Source organism: Crocodylus siamensis, chromosome 4, assembly GCF_052110815.1.
Source record: "Crocodylus siamensis isolate JL-2025a chromosome 4, ASM5211081v1, whole genome shotgun sequence".
NCBI classification, from domain to species: domain Eukaryota; kingdom Metazoa; phylum Chordata; order Crocodylia; family Crocodylidae; genus Crocodylus; species Crocodylus siamensis.
Window position 1 is genome coordinate 199984031 of NC_143398.1, and position 17421 is coordinate 200001451.

The following is a 17421-nucleotide window of genomic DNA, read 5'->3' on the forward strand; positions in this document are numbered from 1 at the left end:
GTGCTTACCAGTGTGTTGATATTTGGTTGCCTTTAAAAATTCAGGTTTAAAATAATGTAACTGTATTTATCTTTTTACATTAGATCCACCAGGCCCACCTGCAAACCCAAGAGTGATAGATACTACAAAGACAACTGCTACTTTAACATGGGGCAAGCCTCATTACGATGGTGGACTCGACATCATTGGTTATATAGTAGAGCATCAAAAGGAAGGAGAAGAAGCTTGGGTAAAAGACACAACAGGGACAGCTTTAAGAATCACTGAATTTGTTGTAGCCAATCTCCAGCCAGGAGCCAAATACAATTTTAGAATCACCGCTCTCAATGCTGCAGGTGCTGGTGAACCGGCAATAATTCCAAGCATTGAAATCAAAGACCGTGAAGAAATACCAGACTTTGAATTAGATGCTGAGCTGAGAAGAACACTTGTAGTTAGAGCTGGATTGAGCATTCGAATATTTGTGCCAATTAAAGGTCGGCCAACTCCTGAAGTTACATGGACAAAAGATGACATCTCACTGAGAGGACGTGCCAGCATTGAAAACACAGACTCTTTCACACTCCTGATTATCACAGAGTGTAATCGGTATGATGCAGGAAAATATGTAATGACTCTTGAAAATGCTGCTGGCAAGAAATCTGGGTTTGTAAATGTAAAAGTCTTGGATACACCAGGCCCACCAATAAATCTTAAACCTCGAGAAATATCTAAAGATAACATCACCCTACAATGGGATATGCCTCTCTTAGATGGTGGCTCACGCATAACAAATTACATAGTTGAAAAACGTGAATCAACTCGGAAGGCATATTCCACAGTCACAACCAACTGCCAGAAATGTTCTCTTCGAATCCCTAATTTGGCTGAAGGATGTGAATATTATTTCAGAGTGCTGGCTGAGAATGAGTTTGGGATTGGTGAACCAGCTGAAACTGCAGAACCTGTAAGAGCCTCTGAGGCACCATCACCACCTGAGAGCCTTAATATTATGGACACAACAAGAAACTCTGTTAGCCTTGCTTGGCCAAAGCCAGAACATGACGGTGGTTGTAAGATCACTGGTTACGTAATTGAAGCACAGAAAAAAGGCTCCACCCAATGGACACATATCACAACCGTAAAAGCATTAGAATGTGTAGTGAGGAATTTAACTGAAAATGAAGAATATACTTTCCAGGTGATGGCAGTTAATAGTGCAGGAAGAAGTGATCCAAGAGAGAGCAGACCGGTGGTTGTCAAAGAACAGATGATGCTTCCTGAATTTGACCTCCGTGGTATTTACCAGAAAACTGTCATTGCCAAAGCTGGTGACAATATCAAAATTGAAATCCCTGTCCTTGGTCGTCCAAGGCCAACTGTGACTTGGAAAAAGGAAGACCAGCTGCTTAAACAAACTCAAAGAGTAAACTATGAAAATACTGCAACTGCAACTATACTAAACATCAATGAGTGCACACGAAATGACAGTGGACGATACCCTCTGTCAGCTAAAAATATTGTTGGAGAAGTTAGTGAAGTTATAAGTGTCCAAGTTCATGATATTCCTGGGCCTCCTACTGGACCAATCAAATTTGATGAAATTTCATCTGACTTTGTAACTTTCTCATGGGAACCTCCTCAAAATGATGGAGGGGTGCCAATAAGTAACTATGTTGTTGAAATGCGTCAAACTGATAGTACTACATGGACTGAATTAGCAACTACTGTTATACGTACTATGTTCAAAGCTGCTCGTCTTACTACTGGAGTTGAATATCAGTTCCGTGTTAAAGCTCAAAACAGATATGGAACAGGTCCAGCCATCACTTCAGAGTCTGTAGTTGCTAATTATCCATTTAAAGTTCCTGGGCCTCCAGGTACTCCTCAAGTGATTGCAGTTACAAAAGAAGCAATGACTATTAGCTGGAATGAGCCTGTTACTGATGGTGGAAGCCCAATTCTTGGCTATCATGTTGAAAGAAAAGAAAGAAATAGCATTCTATGGCAAACAGTAAGCAAAGTCTTGGTGTCAGGCAATATCTTTAAATCTACTGGACTTACTGACGGACTTGCATATGAATTCCGTGTTATAGCAGAAAATATGGCTGGCAAAAGTAAACCAAGCAAGCCATCTGAGCCTATGTTTGCTCTGGACCCAATAGATCCACCTGGTAAGCCCATACCGCTCAACATTACAAGACATGCAGTAACACTGAAGTGGACTAAACCAGAATATAATGGGGGTTTCAAGATAACTGGTTATACTGTTGAAAAGAGAGACCTTCCTAATGGTCGTTGGCTAAAAGCTAACTTTAGCAATATACTGGAGACTGAGTTCACTGTAAGTGGTCTGACAGAAGATGCTGCTTATGAATTCCGTGTGATTGCCAGAAATGCTGCTGGTGCAGTCAGTCAGCCGTCTGAACCATCAGATGCAATAACATGCAGAGATGATATTGAAGCACCAAAAATAATGGTGGATGCTAGATACAAGGATACCATAGTACTAAAAGCAGGTGAAGTTTTCAGGCTTGAGGCTGATGTTTCAGGTCGTCCTCCACCTACTCTGACATGGACAAAAGATGAAAAAGAACTTGAAGACACAGCAAAATTAGAAATAAAAATTGTGGATTTCTCTACTGTCCTCATCAACAAAGATTCTGTGAGAAAAGATGGTGGGGCATATATACTTACTGCTTCTAACCCTGGTGGCTTTGCAAAGCATATATTTCAGGTTAAAGTTCTTGATAGGCCTGGTCCACCAGAGGGTCCTTTAGCCGTAACTGAAGTTACAGAAGAAAAATGTGTACTGTCATGGTTACCACCATTGGATGATGGAGGTGCAAAGATTGACCACTATGTGGTTGAAAAACGTGAAACTAGTAGATTGGCATGGACAAATGTAGCTTCAGAAGTTCCAGTAACTAAACTGAAAGTCACTAAGCTTTTGAAAGGCAATGAATATGTTTTCCGTGTTATGGCTGTTAACAAATATGGAGTTGGTGAGGTCCTGGAATCACAGCCTGTTCTTGCAGTAAATCCGTATGTGCCACCTGATCCACCCAAAACACCTGAAGTTACAGCAATTACAAAAGATTCTATGATTGTCTGCTGGGGACATCCTGATTCTGATGGGGGAAGCCCAATAACCAATTACATTGTAGAACGTCGGGATAGAGGCGGATTACGTTGGGTAAAATGCAACAAACGAGTTGTTACTGATTTACGTTACAAAGTATCTGGACTGACAGAGGGTCATGAGTATGAATACAGAATAATGGCTGAAAATGCTGCTGGAGTTAGTGAACCAAGTCCAACAAGTCAGTTCTACAAAGCCTGTGATACTGTGTTTAAACCTGGTCCACCAGGTAATCCTCGTGTCTTGGACAGCAGTAAGTCTTCAATTACAATAGCTTGGAATAAACCAATATATGACGGTGGCTCAGAAATCACTGGTTACATGGTTGAGACAGCACTGCCTGAAGAGGATGAATGGAAAATAGTAACTCCACCAACAGGATTGAAAGCTACTTCCTTTACCATCACAAATCTCAAAGAAAACCAGGAATATAAAATCCGAATATATGCCATGAACTCTGAAGGTATTGGAGAACCAGCTCTTGTTCCTGGAACACCAAAAGCAGAAGAAAGACTACTACCTCCAGAGATTGAGCTTGATGCAGAACTACGTAAAGTTATCACTATTAGAGCCTGCTGTACTTTAAGACTGTTTGTCCCAATTAAAGGAAGGCCAACACCTGAGGTAAAATGGACAAGAGAACATGGAGAGTCTTTAGATAAAGCTTCTATTGAATCAACAAGTTCTTATACCCTGCTTATTATGGGCAATGTAAATAGATTTGATAGCGGCAAGTATATATTGACTATAGAAAACAGTTCAGGAAGTAAATCAGCATTTGTAAATGTCAGAGTTCTTGATACACCAGGAGCGCCTCAAAATTTGAAAATAAAAGAAGTGACAAAATCATCTGTTACACTCACCTGGGAGCCTCCCCTCATAGATGGTGGTTCTAAAATAAACAACTATATTGTTGAAAAGCGTGAATCAACAAGAAAAGCTTATTCCACTGTTATTGCCAATTGCCACAAGACCAGCTGGAAAGTAGACTCACTGCAGGAAGGCTGCAACTATTATTTCAGAGTCCTAGCTGAAAATGAGTATGGAATAGGTCTTCCAGCTGAAACTTCAGAATCAGTCAGAGTTTCAGAAAGGCCACTTCCCCCAGGGAAAATAACTTTGTTGGATGTGACACGAAATAGCGTATCCTTGTCTTGGGAAAAACCTGAGCATGACGGTGGTAGCAGGATTCTGGGCTACATTGTAGAAATGCAAAGCAAAGGCAGTGAAAAGTGGTCAACTTGTGCTACTGTAAAAGTTACTGAAGCCACTATAACTGGAATGATCCAAGGTGAAGAATATTCTTTCCGTGTTTCAGCTCAGAATGAGAAAGGTATCAGTGATCCTCGGCAACTCGGTATACCAGTTGTGGCAAAAGATCTTGTGATTGCACCAGCTTTCAAACTGCTGTTTACCACTTTCAGTGTTCTAGCGGGCGAGGACCTAAAAGTTGATGTCCCATTTGTCGGTCGGCCCACACCAGCTGTATCATGGTTTAAGGATGATATACCATTAAGGCAGACTACTAGAGTTAATGCAGAAAGCACAGAAAACAACACACTGTTAACAATAAAAGAAGCCTGCAAAGAAGATGTGGGAGCATATTTGGTAAAACTTACAAACTCTGCAGGTGAAGCCACTGAAACCCTTAATATTGTTGTCCTTGATAAACCAGGACCTCCTGGTGGACCAGTAAAGGTAGATGAGGTAACTGCAGATAGTATTACCATATCCTGGGAACCTCCAAAATATGATGGTGGCAGCTCTATCAATAATTATATCGTAGAAAAGCGGGATACTTCCACAACTGTCTGGCAGATGGTGTCAGCTACTGTTGCAAGAACAACCATAAAAGCATGTCGACTAAAGACTGGATGTGAATATCAATTCAGAATTGCAGCTGAGAACAGATATGGAAAGAGTCCCTATCTCACATCAGAGCCTATCGTAGCCCAATATCCATTCAAAGTTCCTGGTCCACCTGGTACACCTTTTGTATCAGCTGTTGGAAAAGACAGCATGGTGGTACAGTGGAATGAACCAGTCATTGATGGTGGTAGCAAGATCATTGGATACCATTTGGAACGCAAAGAAAAAAATAGTATCCTCTGGGTAAAACTGAACAAAACAGCTATTCCTGACACAAAATTTAAGACAACTGGCCTTGAAGAGGGCCTGGAATATGAGTTCAGAGTTTTTGCAGAAAACATAGTTGGAATTGGAAAGGCAAGTAAAGCTTCTGAATGCTATAAAGCATATGACCCTTGTGATCCTCCAGGTCGTCCAGAACCTATAATAGTTACAAGAAACTCAGTAACTCTTCAATGGAAAAAACCTGAATATGATGGTGGAAGCAAAATCACAGGTTACATTGTTGAAAAGAAAGAATTGCCTGATGGCCGCTGGATGAAAGCAAGCTTCACAAATGTCATTGAGACCCAATTTGCAGTAACTGGCCTAGTTGAGAATCAGAGGTATGAGTTCCGGGTCATAGCCCGAAATGCTGCAGGTGTTTTCAGTGAACCATCTGAAAGCTCTGGGGCAATTACAGCCAGAGATGAAGTAGAACCACCTCGTATAAGTATGGACCCAAAATATAAAGAAACTATTATAGTAAATGCTGATGAATCTTTCAAGATTGATGCTGATGTTTATGGGAAACCATTACCTTCAATTCAGTGGTTTAAAGGTGATCATGAGCTGGCAAACACAGCTCGTTTAGAAATAAAAAGTACTGATTTTGCAACAAGCCTCAGTGTAAAAGAAGCTATACGTGTTGATAGTGGTCATTATGTATTGCTGGCAAAGAATGTTGCAGGTGAAAAATCAGTTTCTATTCATGTCAAAGTTCTTGACAGACCTGGGCCACCAGAAGGACCTGTTAATATAACAGGAGTTACTGCAGAAAAATGCATGTTGTCATGGAAGCCTCCACTACAGGATGGTGGCAGTGATATTTCACACTATATTGTAGAAAGAAGAGAAACCAGCCGCTTAGTTTGGACTGTAGTTGACTCCAATGTGCAAACTCTTAGTTGCAAAGTTACCAAACTTTTGGAAGGAAATGAATATGTCTTCCGTATCATGGCTGTAAACAAATATGGTGTCGGTGAACCTCTTGAATCTGAACCAGCATTTGCAAAGAACCCATTTGTAGTACCACTACCACCAAAGGCCCCAGAAGTGTCAGCCATTACTAAGGATTCAATGATTGTTGTTTGGGAAAGACCATCCTCAGATGGTGGTAGTGAAATTCTGGGCTATGTTCTTGAAAAACGAGATAAGGAAGGCATTCGTTGGACCAGATGTAGCAAGCGATTGATTGGTGAACTGAGATACAGAGTGACTGGACTTATCGAAAATCACGATTATGAGTATAGAGTTTCAGCTGAGAATGCTGCTGGTCTTAGTGAACCAAGCCCAACTTCTACTTACTACAGGGCTTGTGATCCTGTTTACAAACCAGGTCCACCTAATAATCCAAGAGTAGTAGATGTTACAAGATCTTCTGTTTTCCTGTCATGGGGCAAGCCAATCTATGATGGTGGTTCTGAAATCCAGGGATACATTGTTGAAAAATGTGATGTAAGTGTTGGTGAGTGGACAATTTGTACTCCACCAACTGGAATCAAGAAAACAAATATGGAAGTAGAAAACTTATTGGAAAAACATGAATACAAGTTCCGTATCTGTGCTGTTAACAAAGTAGGAGTTGGAGAGCATGCTGATGTTCCTGGTTCTGTTATTGTTGAAGAAAAGTTGGAAGCACCAGACCTTGATCTTGACCTAGACTTAAGGAAAATTATAAATGTAAGGGCAGGGGGTTCCTTAAGATTATTTGTTCCCATTAGAGGGCGCCCAACACCTGAGGTGAAATGGGGTAAAATGGATGGTGAGATCAGAGAGACAGCTGTTATTGACTTCACTAGCAGCTTTACTTCTCTTGTTCTTGACAATGTGAACAGATTTGACACTGGAAAATACACTCTTACTTTAGAAAACAGCAGTGGAACGAAGTCTGCTTTTGTCAGTGTAAGAGTCCTGGATACCCCAAGTCCACCTGTTAATCTGAAAATCAAGGAGATCACCAAAGACTCTGTTTCACTTTCATGGGAACCTCCTCTATTGGATGGGGGAGCCAAAATAAAGAATTATATTATTGAAAAGCGTGAAGCAACGAGAAAGGCCTATGCAGCTGTTGTAACTAACTGCCACAAGACTTCATGGAAAATAGACCAACTCCAAGAAGGCTGCAATTACTATTTTAGAATCTCTGCTGAGAATGAATTTGGAATTGGCCTCCCTGCTGAAACCACTGATCCTGTTAAAGTTTCTGAGGTCCCACAACCTCCAGGAAAAATAACAGTGGATGATGTCACAAGAAATAGTGTATCTCTAAGCTGGGCAAAACCTGAACATGACGGTGGCAGCAAAATCATACAATATATTGTGGAAATGCAAGTTAAGGGCAGTGAAAAATGGTCAGAATGTGCACGTGTAAAAGCTCTTGAAGCACATATTGCTAACCTAACACAAGGAGAAGAATATCTATTTAGGGTAATGGCTGTAAATGAAAAGGGCAGGAGTGATCCAAGATCTCTTGCAGTTCCAGTGACTGCCAAAGACTTAGTTATTGAGCCAGATGTAAGACCTGCCTTCCACAGTTATAGTATTCAGGCAGGACAAGATCTTAAAGTAGAAGTACCAATTTTTGGTCGACCCAAGCCAGCTGTTACTTGGACAAAAGATAGCCAACCATTAAAGCAGACAACACGAGTTAATGTTAGTGATTTGCCTGATCTCACTGTCCTAAATATTAAAGAAATTAACAAAGATGACAGTGGCACATATGAAATCAAAGTTGCTAATGTAATTGGGCAAAAGTCAGCAACTGTTGAAATTATAACACTTGACAAGCCTGATCCTCCAAGGGGCCCTGTAAAGTTTGATGAAATAAGTGCTGAAAGCATTACGTTATCATGGAATCCTCCATTATACACAGGCGGCTGCCAAATCACAAACTATATTGTTCATAAGAGAGATACAACAACTACAGTGTGGGAAACTGTTTCAACTACGATTGCAAGAACTACCTTAAAGGTGACTAAACTGAAAACTGGTTCAGAGTATCAGTTTAGAATATTTGCTGAAAACAGGTATGGACAGAGCTTTGCCTTGGAATCTGAACCGGTTGTAGCTCAATACCCCTATAAAGAACCAGGTCCTCCAGGCACACCATTTGTAACAGGCATTACAAAAGACTCTATGGTTGTACAGTGGCATGAACCAATTAATGATGGTGGTAGTAAAGTTTTAGGTTATCATCTTGAAAGAAAGGAGAAAAACAGCATTTTATGGACAAAAGTAAACAAGACTATTATTCAGGACACACATTTTAAGACAACTAACCTTGAAGAAGGCATTGAATATGAATTCAGGGTTTCTGCAGAGAATATTGTTGGTGTAGGCAAAGCAAGCAAAGTTTCAGAGTGCTATTTTGCCCGAGACCCCTGTGATCCCCCAGGATGCCCAGAACCCATAATTGTTAAACGAAGTTCAATTACTCTGCAGTGGACCAAGCCAGAATATGATGGTGGTAGCAAGATTACTGGTTATAGTGTAGAGAAACGTGACTTACCTGAAGGTCGCTGGATGAAAGCTAGTTTCACAAATATTATTGAAACTCAGTTCACTGTGACAGGACTAACTGAAGACCAAAGATATGAATTTAGAGTCATTGCAAAGAATGCTGCGGGTGCAATAAGCAAACCCTCTGACAGCACAGGACCAATAACAGCAAAGGATGAAGTTGAACTTCCAAGAATCTCAATGGATCCAAAATATAAAGAGGCAATAGTTGTAAATGCTGGAGAGACGTTCAGACTTGAGGCTGATGTTCATGGAAAGCCACTACCTACCATTAAATGGTATAAAGGTGATAAAGAGCTTGAAGAAACTGCTAGATGTGAAATAAAAAACACAGACTTCAAGGCATTAGTTGTTGTAAAAGATGCTATTAGAGTTGATGGTGGACAGTACATCTTAGAGGCCTCTAACATTGCAGGAACAAAGAGAGTGCCAGTAATTGTAAAAGTGCTGGACAGACCAGGACCCCCAGAAGGCCCAATTCAAGTTACTGGAGTTACATCAGAGAAATGTTCATTGGCATGGTCTCCACCACTCCATGATGGTGGCAGTGACATTTCTCACTACATCGTAGAGAAGAGAGAAACTAGCCGTCTTGCTTGGACTGTTGCTGCTTCAGATGTTGTAGCAACAATGGTAAAAGTAACAAAACTTTTGGAAGGAAATGAGTATATTTTCCGTGTAATGGCAGTTAACAAATATGGTGTTGGTGAGCCTCTAGAGTCTGTTCCAGTGCTGATAAAAAATCCATATGTGGTACCTGGTCCACCAAAAGCTCTAGAAATTGCCAACATCACAAAGGATTCTATGACGGTCTGCTGGAGCCGTCCAGATAGTGATGGAGGCAGTGAAATTATTGGCTACATCGTAGAAAAGAGAGATAGAGCTGGCATCAGATGGATAAAATGCAATAAACGCCAGATTACAGATTTGAGATTAAGGGTCACTGGGCTAACAGAAGACCATGAGTATGAATTCCGAGTATCTGCTGAAAATGCTGCTGGAGTTGGTGAACCAAGCCAGGTTTCTCCTTATTTCAAAGCTTGTGATCCTGTGTTCAAACCTGGTCCGCCTACTAATGCTCATATTCTGGATACCACTAAAAATTCAATTACAGTTGGTTGGGGTAAGCCCATTTATGATGGTGGTAGTGAAATCCTGGGATACATTGTGGAGATCTGTAAAGCAGATGAAGAGGAATGGTCACTAGTCACTCCACAGACAGGGCTGCGTATCACTCGATTTGAAATTGGAAAACTTATTGAACATCAGGAATATAAAATAAGGGTATGTGCCCTCAATAAAGTTGGTGTTGGAGAAGCTGCATCAGTTCCAGGTACTGTTAAGCCAGAAGACAAAGTAGAAGCTCCTGAACTTACTATTGATTCAGAACTTAGGAAAGGAATAGTGGTTAGAGCTGGCGGATCTGCTAGGATTCATATACTATTCAGAGGGCGTCCTACACCTGAAATAACCTGGTCCCGAGAAGAAGGTGAATTTACAGATAAGGTTCAAATTGATAAAGGCATAAACTACACACAGCTATCAATAGATAACTGTGACAGAAATGATGCTGGAAAGTACATTCTGAAATTGGAGAACAGTGGTGGCTCTAAGTCTGCATTTGTTACTGTAAAAGTGCTTGACACACCAGGACCACCACAAAATTTAGTTGTAAAAGATGTAAAGAAAAATTCTGCAGTACTATCTTGGGAACCACCCATTAATGATGGTGGAGCAAAGATAAAGAATTATGTGATTGACAAACGTGAGTCAACCAGAAAGGCATTTGCAAATGTGACTGCTAAATGCGGCAAAACAAGCTTTAAAGTTGAAAATCTTGTAGAAGGAGGAATCTATTACTTCAGAGTTATGGCTGAAAATGAATTTGGAATTGGTGTTCCAGCTGAAACTGTGGATGCAGTGAAAGCTTCAGAACCGCCTTTGCCTCCTGGGAAAGTAACACTCAGTGATGTGACTCAGACAAGTGTATCACTTATCTGGGAAAAACCTGAACATGATGGAGGTAGCAGGATTTTGGGTTACATAGTTGAAATGCAGCCTAAAGGAATAGAAAAATGGAGTGGTGTTGCTGAGACCAAAGTGTGCAATGTAGTTGTGACTGGTTTGAGTTCAGGACAGGAATATCAGTTCCGTGTGATGGCGTACAATGAAAAAGGCAAGAGTGATCCCAGAGCACTTGCAGTTCCTGTGATAGCTAAAGATTTGACAATTGAACCAAGTTTCAAACTGATGTTTAACACATATAATGTCCAAGCTGGAGAAGATCTTAAGATAGAAGTACCATTTATAGGCCGACCCAAACCTACTATTACTTGGAAGAAGGATGAGCAGCCACTTAAACAGACAACCAGGTTAAATGTTCAGGATACACCAACATCAACTATCTTACATATTAAAGAAAGCAACAAGGATGACTTCGGCAAATATACAGTAACAGCATCAAACACAGCAGGCACAGCCACAGAACATCTAAGCATAGTTGTACTAGAAAAGCCTAGCCCACCACGAGGACCTGTCCGCTTTGATGAAGTTAGCTCAGACTTCGTTGTTTTATCATGGGATGTACCAGATTATACTGGTGGCTGCCAGATAACCAACTATGTAGTAGAGAAACGTGACACAACCACCACTACCTGGAACATTGTATCAGCAACAGTTGCAAGAACAACAATCAAAGCAACAAAACTTAAAACAGGTTCTGAATACCAGTTCAGAATTTCTGCTGAAAACAGATATGGAAGAAGTGCTCCTTTGGATTCTAAACTAGTGGTTGTGCAGTACCCTTACAAGGTACCTGGGCCACCTGGAACTCCATTTGTAACAACAACTTCTAAGGACCATATGATTGTGCAGTGGCATGAACCAGTTAATGATGGAGGAAGCAAGGTTCTTGGCTACCATCTTGAACGTAAAGATAAAAACAGCATTCTTTGGACAAAATTGAACAGATCTCTCATTCCAGATACCAAATTTAAAACAGATGGCCTTGAAGAAGGTCTTGAATATGAGTTTAGAGTTTCTGCCGAGAACATTGTTGGCATAGGTAAAGTTAGCAAAGTATCAGAACTGTATGTTGCCCGGGATCCATGTGACCCACCTGGTCGTCCAGAGGCCATTGTTATTACAAGAAATTATGTCACACTAAAGTGGAAAAAACCTGAGTATGATGGTGGTAGCAAAATAACTGGATATCTTGTAGAGAAGAAGGAACTGCCTGATGGTCGTTGGATGAAAGCCAGCTTTACAAATGTATTAGAAACAGAATTTACAGTAACTGGCCTTGTTGAAGATCAAAGATATGAATTTAGAGTAATTGCAAGAAATGCAGCTGGTAATTTCAGTGAACCATCTGAAAGCACTGGGCCAATTACTGCTAGAGATGAAATTGAAGCACCAAAAGCTTCACTGGATCCAAAATATAAAGATGTCATTGTTGTTCATGCTGGAGAAACCTTTGCTCTTGAAGCTGACATCCATGGTAAACCAATTCCTGACATTACATGGTCAAAAGATGGAAAAGACCTTGAAGAAGCAACTGCAAGAATGGAAATTAAATCTAGCATACAAAGAACAACTCTCACTGTCAAAGACTGTGTAAGAATTGATGGTGGTCGCTATTCACTTAATCTCAGCAATGTAGGTGGTACAATATCTATACCAATTACTGTGAAAGTACTTGATAGACCAGGACCTCCAGAAGGTCCTCTGAAGGTTACAGGTGTCACTGCAGAAAAATGTTACTTGGCATGGGCTCCACCTTTACATGATGGTGGTTCCAGTATCTCCCATTACATCATTGAGAAGAGAGAAACAAGCAGGCTTTCATGGACACAAGTAGCAACTGATGTGCAAGCACTTAACCACAAAGTAACCAGACTTCTTACAGGCAATGAGTACATTTTCCATGTCATGGCTGTGAACAAATATGGAATTGGAGAACCACTAGAATCAGAGCCCATTATGGCTTGTAATCCCTACAAACCTCCAGGTCCTCCTTCAACACCCGAAGTTTCAGCAATCACAAAAGATTCTATGGTTGTAACATGGGGTCGTCCTGTAGACAATGGTGGAGCTGAAATTGAAGGTTACATACTTGAAAAGCGAGATAAAGATGGCATCCGATGGACCAAGTGCAATAAGAAACGATTAACAGATTTGCGGTTCAGGGTAACTGGACTTACAGATGGCCATTTCTATGAATTTAGAGTTTCTGCTGAAAATGCAGCTGGTGTAGGTGAACCAAGTGAGCCATCCATTTTCTATCGTGCATGTGATGCATTGTATCCTCCTGGCCCACCAAATAATCCAAAGGTAACAGATACTTCCAGGTCATCCGTTTCTCTTGCATGGAGCAAGCCCATTTATGATGGCGGTGCTCCTGTTAAAGGGTATGTTGTGGAAGTAAAGGAAGCATCTGCTGATGAATGGAGAGTTTGTACACCACCAACAGGACTACAAGGAAAACAGTTTACTGTAACAAATCTTAAAGAGAACAATGAATACAACTTCCGCATCTGTGCAATCAACTCAGAAGGAGTTGGGGAGCCTGCAACTATACCTGGTACAGTCATTGCTGCTGACAAAATTGAACCTCCTGAAATTGAACTTGATGCAGATCTCAGAAAAGTTGTTACTGTACGAGCTAGTGGTACATTGCGTCTTTTTGTCACCATCAAAGGAAGACCAGAACCTGAAGTCAAATGGGAAAAAGCAGAAGGCACTCTGAGTGACAGAGCTCAGATTGAAGTTACTAGTTCATATACAATGCTGGTCATTGATAATGTAAACAGATTTGACAGTGGAAGATACAATCTCACTTTAGAAAATAATAGTGGTAAAAAATCAGCTTTTGTTAATGTCAGAGTGCTTGATACACCAAGCGCACCTGTTAATTTGACAATCAGGGATGTGAAGAAAGATTCCGTAACACTGGCCTGGGAGCCACCACTTATTGATGGTGGAGCTAAAATCACAAACTATGTTGTTGAAAAGCGGGAATCCACAAGAAAAGCATATGCCACTGTTACAAATAACTGCACTAAAAATGCCTTCAAGATTGATCAGCTACAGGAAGGATGTTCTTACTACTTCCGGGTTTTGGCTGCAAATGAATTTGGGATTGGCTTGCCAGCAGAAACAGCTGAGCCAATTAAGGCTTCTGAACCACCTTATCCACCTGGAAAAGTAACTCTTGTAGATGTGACTCGCAACACTGCTACAATTACATGGGAAAAACCAGAAACTGATGGCGGCAGTAAAATTACTGGTTATTTAGTGGAAATGCAAACTAAAGGAAGTGAAAAATGGAGCACATGTACCCAAGTTAAGACTCTAGAAGCAACAATAACAGGCTTAAGTATGGGAGAGGAATACACTTTCAGAGTGATTGCTGTTAATGAAAAAGGAAAAAGTGATCCAAGGCAACTGGGAGTCCCAGTAATTGCAAAAGATATTGAAATCAAGCCTTCTGCAGAACTTCTTTTCAATACTTTCAGTGTTAAAGCTGGAGATGATCTTAAGATTGACGTGCCAATCAGAGGAAGGCCCCTTCCAAGTGTAAACTGGAAAAAAGATGGACAACCCTTAAGAGAGACAACTAGAGTAAACGTTCAAACATCAAAGTCTTCAACATTACTGTTCATCAAAGAAGCATCACGTGAAGATGTTGGAAATTATGAATTATGTCTTTCAAATAGTGCTGGAACAACAACTGATTCTATCACTGTAATTGTTCTTGATAGACCAGGACCACCAACTGCTATACATATTGATAATGTTAGTGCTGATAACATAACCATATCTTGGAAGCCTCCAGAGTATGATGGTGGTTGTAATATTAGCAATTATATTGTGGAGAAACGAGAAACTTCCACAACAACATGGGATGTAGTATCTGCAGCAGTTGCAAGAACATCAATTAAAGTAGCTCGTCTAACCACAGGGTCTGAATATCAATTCCGTGTTTGTGCAGAAAACCGCTATGGTAAGAGTACCTATGCTGAGTCTCCCTCTGTTGTTGCAGAGTATCCATTTAAGCCACCTGGACCACCAGGAACTCCTCAAGTAACACATGCAACGAAAGCTTTCATGTTTGTAAGTTGGCAGGAACCAGTTAATGATGGAGGTAGTAAAATACTTGGATATCATTTAGAGCGTAAAGAAAGAAGCAGTATTCTGTGGACAAAAGTAAACAAAAGCCTTATATCTGACACGCAAATGAAGGTCACCGGCCTTGAAGAAGGACTGATGTATGAATATCGCATATATGCTGAAAATATTGCTGGAATAGGTAAATGCAGTAAATCTTGTGAGCCAGTTGCTGCAAGAGACCCATGTGATCCTCCTGGTCAACCAGAAGTCACTAATATTACTAGAAAATGTGTATCACTGAAATGGGCTAAACCAGAATATGATGGTGGAGCTAAGATCACAGGATATATTATTGAGTGCAGAGAACTACCAGATGGACGTTGGCTAAAGTGTAATTTTACTAATATACAAGAAACTTTCTTCGATGTGACTGGACTTACAGAAGACCAACGCTATGAATTCCATGTTATTGCAAAGAATGCTGCTGGACTCTTTAGTGAGCCATCAGAATCAACTGGGCCTGTAACTGTAAAAGATGATGTTGAAACTCCAAGAATCATGATGGATGTCAAATTCAGGGATGTTGTTGTTGTTAAAGCTGGAGAAGTCCTTAAAATCAATGCTGATATTGCTGGACGGCCTTTACCAGTTGTTTCATGGACAAAAGATGGCAAAGATATTGAAGAGAAAGCAAGAGTTGAAGTTGTCTCAACAGATAATACTACTACAATAACTGTAAAAGATTGCATTCGACGTGATTCAGGTCAGTATGTATTAACACTACAAAATGTTGCAGGAACAAGATCACTGGCTGTTAACTGCAAAGTGCTTGATAGACCTGGACCACCTGCAGGCCCATTAGAAATAACTGGCCTCACTGCTGAGAAGTGTCACCTGTCATGGGCACCACCCCAAGAAAATGGAGGTGCAGATATTGATTATTATATTGTAGAAAAACGTGAGACCAGCAGACTTGCATGGACACTTTGTGAAAGAGAACTTAGAACAACATCTTGTAAAGTGACCAGACTACTTAAAGGTAATGAATACATCTTTAGAGTTATGGCAGTTAACAAATATGGTGTTGGTGAATCTATGGAAAGTGTTGCAGTCAAGGCTCTAGATCCATTTACAGTTCCAAGTCCACCTAAATCTTTGGAAATCACCAGTGTGACGAAGGATTCTATGACACTGTGCTGGGCAAGGCCTGATAGTGATGGTGGTAATGAGATCTCTGGATATGTAATTGAAAGACGCGAGAAAAATAGTCTGAGATGGATCCGTGTAAACAAAAAACCTGTTTATGATCTAAGAGTGAAATCATCAGGTCTTCGGGAAGGGTGTGAATATGAGTATCGGGTTTATGCTGAAAATGCTGGTGGTCTCAGTCTTCCAAGTGAAACTTCACCATTGATTCGAGCGGAAGATCCAGTTTTCTTACCATCCCCCCCATCTAAACCTAAGATTGTGGATTCAACAAAATCAAATATAACCATTGGATGGACGAAGCCATTATTTGATGGAGGTGCCCATGTTACTGGATATATAGTTGAATACAAGAAGACTGATGAAACTGACTGGTCAACTGCTATTCAAAACCTGAAAGGCACAGAATACACTGTAACTGGACTAACATCAGGGTCTGAATATGTCTTTAGAGTAAGATCTACTAACAAAGTTGGTGATAGTGATCCAAGTGACATCTCAGAACCTCAAGTAGCAAAGGAAAGAGAAGAAGAGCCTGCCTTTGATATTGACAATGAAATGCGAAAGACTTTAATTGTAAAGGCAGGTGGATCATTTACAATGACTGTACCTTTCAGAGGAAAACCAGTACCAAATGTGATGTGGAGTAAACCAGATACTGATCTTCATTCACGAGCAAGTATTGATACTTCAGATCATTCCACATCTCTTACCATTGAAAAAGCAACAAGAAATGATTCTGGAAAATATACATTAACTTTACAAAATGTCTTGAATACTGCTACATTGACATTAGTTGTCAAAGTTCTTGACTCCCCTGGCCCACCATCTAATATTTCTGTAAAAGATGTAACAAAAGAATCTGCTGTGTTATTTTGGGATGCTCCTGAAAATGATGGTGGAGCTCCCGTGAAGAACTACCATATTGAGAAACGAGAAGCTAGCAAGAAAGCTTGGGTCACAGTAACTAACAACTGTCATCGCCTTTCCTACAAAATTACCCATCTGCAAGAGGGAGCCATTTACTACTTTAGAGTCTCTGGAGAAAATGAATTTGGTGTTGGAGTTCCCATTAAGACCAAAGAAGGCGTTAAAATAACAGGTGGGTTTTAATTAAAAAAATACTTGGCTTACAAAATATACATGCATGAATTACTTGAAATAATTTTTTATTAACTATAAATTGTTAATCTTTACATGTGACCAAAGATAAGCCTGGGGCTATAAAGACAGCCATTAAGAGTTTGCATTCTTAATATTGTATTGTAATTGTATAACATTACTGTTGCATGTATCTCTAACATACACATCATTTAAAATATTTGGTTCTCTCA

At 40.3% G+C, this 17421-nt stretch overlaps 1 protein-coding gene across 31 annotated transcripts in view; it reads left to right on the forward strand.

Moving 5' to 3' along the window:
- Positions 1-17421, forward strand: part of TTN (titin) — a 274597-nt gene that overhangs the window by 228280 nt on the left and 28896 nt on the right. For all 31 annotated transcript variants that reach the window (XM_090045327.1, XM_090045341.1, XM_090045330.1 and 28 more), the window contains one exon: positions 84-17189. In XM_090045327.1, the coding sequence (XP_089901453.1) occupies positions 84-17189 (17106 nt within the window). The remainder of the gene's footprint in view (positions 1-83; positions 17190-17421) is intronic.